This window comes from Vitis vinifera, chromosome 4, assembly GCF_030704535.1.
Source record: "Vitis vinifera cultivar Pinot Noir 40024 chromosome 4, ASM3070453v1".
In the NCBI taxonomy this organism is placed as follows: domain Eukaryota; kingdom Viridiplantae; phylum Streptophyta; class Magnoliopsida; order Vitales; family Vitaceae; genus Vitis; species Vitis vinifera.
This window is the reverse complement of record NC_081808.1, coordinates 16,200,180-16,207,792: the sequence shown is the minus strand read 5'-3', so window position 1 is coordinate 16,207,792 and position 7,613 is coordinate 16,200,180. Positions and strand designations below refer to the sequence as shown.

The 7,613-nt window shown below is 33.5% G+C and overlaps 1 protein-coding gene across 1 annotated transcript; it reads right to left on the bottom strand.

The window, feature by feature from the left end:
* Window positions 1-485: 485 nt before the first annotated feature.
* LOC104879109 (serine/threonine-protein kinase BLUS1-like) lies at window positions 486-1,397 on the bottom strand. Its single transcript, XM_010650673.1, has one exon. The coding sequence runs from the start codon at window positions 1,395-1,397 to the stop codon at window positions 486-488; it is 912 nt and encodes a 303-aa protein (XP_010648975.1).
* Window positions 1,398-7,613: the final 6,216 nt, after the last annotated feature.

The following is a 7,613-nucleotide window of genomic DNA, read 5'->3' as shown; positions in this document are numbered from 1 at the left end:
TGGTTTCTTTGAGGGTGTGTTTGGCATGCAAGAATATAAGAATAGGAGTGGGAATAGAGATAAATTGTAATACCATGCGAAAGTAAGGTTCCATGAGAATGAATTTTTTATTTTTAATAGATAGTTCAACCACAACAATGGATGTTTTCCTGGGTTGTTAATTTACCATTCTTATAAATATTTTGTGGGATATTGGACAGAGGGACGAAGACAGGAAAAAAAAAGAGGAGAACGTTAATTGATATTAGAAAATTGGAAAATATTTTCTAAGAGGAATCAAAATGAATATACATATATCTTTGTCCACTTCCAACCATGATGGGAAAATGTACGGATTTTCGATTCTCAAACTCTTTTCTATTCTTCCTGCAACGCTACAGCAACCAAAAATCAACCAATTCAAACTACAACTCTCTACCTTACTCGTATCTTCTTCCCCTCACATTTGTTACTAACACTCTCTATCTTACTCATATCTTCTTCTCTCATATTCGTTTTCGGTTTATGGCGTTGAAAAAGCAATGTACATCGCCACGGTTCTTGAATAAGTCATGTTTGAGCAGCTCACTTGCAGTCGGCCTGTCCAGCTGCTCTTGACCCAGGCACATGCCCACCATATCCTGAAACGATCTGGGCAAATGTCTCTGGGTTGGATCTAACCCCACCTTCTGAGTCCTTTCGTCCCAGTCTTTTCTGTACATTTTTATCATCCTCGCCATGCCTTGGCGTGTAGAAACTCGTAAGCCAAATGCTAGCTGCAGTGCAGTGATACCAACGAGCCATATATCAGACATTGTGGTGCAGCAGCCCTGAACCTCCGGCGCAGGCCAGTCGCACAGATTTGGTAATGCTGTAGTGGTGTGATTTTGACCATGATCATACTCTGCAGCTGCAAAAGCCAACCTTATAGCAGAACTTTCGCAAAGAAAGATGTTCTTAGCATCTATATGCTTGTGAATATGACGGTTCCTGTGGATATGAGCTACACCCTTTAATGTTTCTGTTAGGATTATGGCTATACAATCTTCTGAAAAACAATTTCTGAACCGAGAAGAAATGAGGGACTGGAGAGAGCCAAAGCTCATGAAAGGCATCACAACACAGAGATTATCATCAACACTGAATGAGGCTTTGATTTCAACTACATTGGGATGATGAGGGAGAGATTTGCTGTTGAGAATATCATGCTTCAAGTCCCAGTACCTCTCATCTTTGTTTTTGATATTGAGAATCTTCACAGCTACAGCAGTGGCTTTGTTGGATTCATAAGATTCGTCTGCTTGGTAGACGGTGGCTCCATTGGAAGTTCCAATCACATCCCTGATTCTGTATTCATTTTTGGTTTGTGGGTCAGTCACCACCATCAGTGGAGGCTCATTACCAGCCCCTTGAACCATAAGGCTTCAAGGGTTTTTCTTGCTTCTGGGTGATTCTATGGTGGATTTCTTGAGAAAATGTAGAAGGGTTTCAAGGGTTGTGTACGAGGATACAAGTAAAGATGGGGGATTTGATTGATTGAGGAGGTTCTAAAGAAAAGGGTATGGAAGTTGCAGAATGGATCTAAAATGATATGGCTGATGACACTTGTGAATTTTGATAATCACAATGTTGGTAATGACTTAACTGCTTGTATTTTTACAATTTAAAAGATATTTACTTTAAAAGTGAACCACTTTTCAGAATTTACATTTTCTTTTTAAAAATGTGGAATTAAATGCATTTTAAATTTTATTTTATTTTTTTAACTTTTTTTTACAACAATAAAAAGATTCATTTCCAAGATTAAAGCCTCCTTTGGAAGAGCTCAAACACGACTTCTAAAAATAATTCAGTAATAGAACTCCTCAACATGTGATCTACTCTCACCATGATTTACAGAAGTTTGGAAGAAGTTGAGAGAGTACAAGCATATGTATGTTTAATGAAATCTATCAAATTATATTGAAAACCTTTTTAAAAATAGAATTTTCCAACATAAGGTTAATTCTACACTTAAAACTAAAAATTAAAATTCATCTCAAACATTTCTTAAGTTGTTTGGGACTATATATATATATATATATAAAATGAATTTTTAAGGAAAAAATATCACTCTATCTTAATACTAAGTTAACCTTATTTTATTTATGTTCTATTACAAAGAGGTTAATTTTCTCCATGTAGTAATATTAGACTCTTTTATCATTTTAAATCAAAATTTTAATTATTTTTTTTTTGATAGTTCATAATTGAAATTTTAAATTAAAATTATTGAAGGTATGAAGATGTTTGATTCCCTAAATTGAGATATTATTGAAGATATGAAGATATTTGACTTTCTTTGCTACAAATAGAGATATTCTTTGGAGAATCTTTATTGCATTTTATTGCATATAGGATTATTTTCTTTTCCTTTTATTGTTTTTACAATTGTATCTTTTAAAGAATATACAAGAAAAATATTTTTTTCAATTTTTGTCATGGTATTAGAGCAACAACACTTTTGAGACCCAATAAGCCTTCTTTGTTCTTGTTCTATCTTTTGACATTTATTCTTTTGATATTTGTTCTTATGGTTGACAAAATAAACATTGAAAATAATGATACAAGGAAGAATGGCAAGAACGTAGCTTTCATTTTGCATGCCTCAACAATCTTAAAGCCAAATTGGTATCCCTTCTCTTAAATGGAGACAACTACACCATGCGGAGTAGAGCAATTATCAAAGCTCTTAGCACCAAGAACAAGTTTGGATTTATCAATGGAACTATCATAAACCTCCTATTGATAATGAAAATTATGTTTTTTGAAAACAATGACAACATGGTTGCATCTTGGATCATGAACGCCATCATTCCAGAACTTGCAGGAGACAGTAATTTATACAGAAATAGCAAAAGACTTGTGGAAGGATCTTGAAAAAAGGTTCTTACAAATCAATGGACATTGTATATTCGAATGGCCAAAAAGGATTATTTTGATATTGCAAGGTTAGGATTCTATGACTATTTATTATTCAAAATTAAAAGCTTTGTGGGATGAGTTGAATCTTTATTCTTCTATACCACCATGCACCTCCGAATCTAACAAAACTTTAGAAGCCTATAAATTAAGATGGAGATCATACCATGCAGTTTTTAATGGGTCTAAATAAAACATATACGGGCATGCATGGTCAAATATTATTGATGGACCTAATTCCAGTTGTTGGAAAGGTCTTCTCTTTGTTGCTTCTAGAGGAGAGGCAATGAGGAATCTTAGGGGCACCACCATCATCACAAGGCAACATTGTGTTTGTTATGAAAAGAAATAACTAATTAGGAAAACTCAAGAAGTAAAACAACTCGGGTAGCTCAAAACCAAGTGGTGACTTTTGTGGGAGGCAAGGACATGTTAATTAAAGAAAAATGTTACAAGCTACGTGGGTACCCTCCAGGCCATATGCTCTATAAGGGACCAAACCAACAAAACTAACCAAGTTTTTGTTATCATGTCCACCCCCAGGCTTTTTCCTTTACTCCAGGGCAATGCCAATAAATTTTGGCTTTAATTGGTTCACAACCAAGTTCAAACTTTGTAGGTAACAACCTTCCACAAAGTAGTCTATCAAGATCACTTTAAATGTCATCTCCTCTCCAAACTCCATTTCTTGGATTGTTGATTTTGGTACAATTGAACACATAGTGTCTTCTCCTTCATTACTTTCTCATATCACCTCACATGTAAGTGTCCAACTACCAAATAGTTCAAAAGCATCCATAACTCACATTGGAATCGCTCATTTGACTTCCAATATTATTTTAAAAAAAGTGTTGTGTGTGACAAGTTTTATTGTCAACTTGATATTTGTTGCGAAAATTATCCAGGATGCCAATTGTGTGGTTGTTTTTTTATGTCTGTTCTTGTATAATTATACAGGATCAGTCCTTGAAGAAGACGGTTGGAGTAGGCAGATTACATGATAGCCTGTTTGTTGTGAAGCCATTTCCTAATACACCCAAATGTTCTCAAGTCGCATCTTCAAATCCTACCTTGTAGCATCAACGTTTAAGACACCCTACTTTTAGTCATTTTAAATTATTTTCCAAATACATTTCTAGTTATAATTCTTTTGTTGAAACTCGAATATGTGAAGTTTATCATCTTGTTAAACAAACCCTTACCCTTTAAGTAATGAAAAATTTGTTCTCCTTTTGATTTGATTCATTGTGACATTTGGGGAAAATAACATAGAGCTTCTTCTAGTGGGGCTTGTTATTTTCTTACTATTGTGGATGATTATACAAGGAGTACTTGACTTTCCTTATGCAAAATAAAAGTGAAACTCGCCTACTTTTTCAATCATTTCATTCTTATTTTCAACTTAGTTTTGCAAGAAATTAAAATTATTCGTTCTGATAAGGGGTTAGAATTTGAAATGAAAGAGTTTTATCAAAATAAGGGAATTATCCATGAAACAAGTTGCACTGACACCCCTCAACAAAATGGAGTAGAAAATAGGGTCATTTACTAAATGTTGCTAGAGCCTGCATTTCCAAGCCAACTTCCTAATTCATTTTTAGGTCGAGTGTGTTTTGACTACCACATACCTAATAAATAGAACTCCTACCCCTCTTTTTAGGAAAAACACCTTATAAGTTATTTTTTGGATTTGTTCCTTTTTATAATCATTTGAGAGTGTTTGGTTGTTTGTGTTTCACAACTAATACTAGTGCTGCAGAAACCAAGTTTGATACAAGAGCCTCTCATTGTGTTTTCCTTAGTTATCCATACTGTAAAAAAGGGTATAAGCTACACAATTTAAACACCAAAAGATTCTTTGCTTCAAAAGATGTTTAATCTCATGAAAATGTTTTTCTCTTTACCAAGACCTTTAACATTTCTCCAAATGCACCTATTGTGCCTTTTCCTTTGGAAGAATAAGAACCAATTTCTAGGCATACTAAAAAAGTCAACTTCACAAATTGTGGTGCTCATGAATCTTTTTTGGAATCAACTTATCCTCAACCACCAGTTAGACGATCAAACCATAAGACACACCCTTCATCTTACCTTAGTGACTATGATTGTGAAATGGCCACTTGTGCTTTACCATCTCTGAAGTCCTTTTCTTGTCAAATAAGCATTTCTCATCCATTAAATAAATATTTGTAATATGATAAATTCTCTACTTCATATAGATCTTTTTTAGTATCTATTTCTTCTATTACAAAACCCAAAAGTATTGAATAGGCTATTCTTGATAAGAATTGGAAAAAAAAAAAAAAGCAACGAAAAAGGAGATCAAAGCCTTAGAGGGCAACCAAACATAGATTCTTGAACCTTTGCCTCCAAATAAAAGGGAAATAGGATGTAAGCGGGTTTACAAAATTAAACATAAACAAGATGGCTCAATTGAACATTACAAGGCTCATTTGGCAGCAAAAGGATATAGCCAACAAGAGAGGGTTAATTATCAGGAAACCTTTGCATTAGTTGCAAAGCTCACAACCATGTGTTGTCTTTGTTATAGTGATAACTCGTAATTGGCACCTTCACCAACTTGACATCAATAATGCATTCCTTAATAGAGATCTATATGAAAAAGCATATATGCAACTTCCACCAAGATTCAAGCAATTGGGAACAAAGAACTTAGTTTGCAAACTACAAAAATCCCTTTATGGTCTTAAGTAAGCATCATGTCAATGGTTTGCCAAGATATCAACTACTTCGAAGAATGCATCATATACATAATCCAAGGTAGATTATTTTTTATTTAGTAAAGCCATGTATGATTCTTTTACAACCATTCTTGTTTACGTTGACGATATTCTCATTGTAGGCAATAACATCACAAGGATCATGACAATAAAAGAAAATCTACAAAATCATTTTAAGTTGAGAGACCTTGGAAAGTTGAAATATTTCCTTGGTATTGAGGTTGCACGCTCTAAAAAGGGGATCTATCTAAGTCAAAGAAAATATGCACTAGAGCTTCTTGAGAAATTTGGCCACCTTAGTTCCTAACTTTCAAAAACCCTTATGGAACAAAATTTAAAGCTCAACCAAATAGACTAAGAACCTTTAATTGATGTCACTTGATATAGACGTTTGGTGGGTCGTTTTCTATACCTAACGGTCATGTGATTCTAGTTGGGGAGGTGCTATAATACTAGAAGATCCATTACAAGGCACTGTATTTTACTTAGGAATTCACCAATCTCTTGGAAGTCTAAAAAGTAATCAATAACGTCATGATCCTTAGCTGAAGCTGAATATTAAGCAATGACAACTACCTGTTGTGAGGTTATAGGTATCTGTTATCTACTTGAAAATTTAGATGTGTCTCATTCGCAACCAATCCTACTTTATTGTGATAACAAATCTGCTCTTCATATATCAGCCAATCCAACTTTTCATGAATGAACAAAACACATTGAGATTGACTACCACATAGTTCATTAAAAGCTTCAATAAGGTCTAATTTGCACCAAGTAAATTCGATCATAAGAACAATCGACCCATATCTTTACTAAGACATTTGCAATTGATATTTTCAATACTCTACTTTTTAAGTTGGGTGTTCACAATTTTCACATGCCACCTTGAGAAGGGAGTATTAGAGATATGGAGATATTATTGGAGATGTGGAGATATTTGATTCCCTAATTTGAGATATTATTAGAAATATGAAGATATTTGACTTTCCATGTTACGAATAGAGATATTCTTAGGAAAGTTTTTATTTCCTTTTATTATATATAAGATTATTTCATTTTCCTTTTATTGTTTTTGTATATAATTCTATTATACCTTTTAAAAAATATATAAGAAAAAGTATTTTATCTATTCTTGTCAAAAACTAAGGAGGAAAGAAAGAAAAGAATAGTGTATTTCTTTGTTACAAGGAATTCATTCATTTATATACAAGTAAGAAGATAAGATCATGAAAGGGAGTAAAAGAAGGAATGAATAAATCAAATCCCTATAGACTTATTACTACACTCGTGGGATTGATGGTTCAAAGACTGTTATTGGGATTGTTTGATTTTACAAGGAATAATGAAGATACCACAACTTGGTGTAAAACTTTATCATGTCCATTGTCAATGTTGCAAAATATATATACGTGATATTGAGAGGAATATTATTAAGAGTACCTAAAATTTTGAATAAAGACTAGGAATATACAAGGTACGTTACAACAAAAATTACATGTCAATTGGGAATTGAAGACTATAATACAACATTTGTAACTAGTTGAAATGGGAAATTGATTAAGATTTTATAATTGTTTACAATTGAAAGTGATTAATTGAATCGTCTTCTTTTCTAATATGCCCCCACAACATGGTGCTTCTTTTAGAGACATTGATCTTAGACCAAAGAAGCAAATCATGATTTATTGATTAGCTAGTTGGTCATGGGAGGAGATTGGAAACACCTAAAGAGAACCATTATTGATCTTGTCACTCACAATGATAGTCAAGAGGAATGTGTTTCATTTGGAAGTGAAACAATGGATTGGCATATAAATAAGCAAGCCCAAGGTTATCTCAAAAATGTGGTAGGGGGTTACAAAAAGGAGACTCCTAGCTTAAAAAGAAGATTTGTAACCCATGACAATTCTATGGTTGTAGAAGCTATTGCAT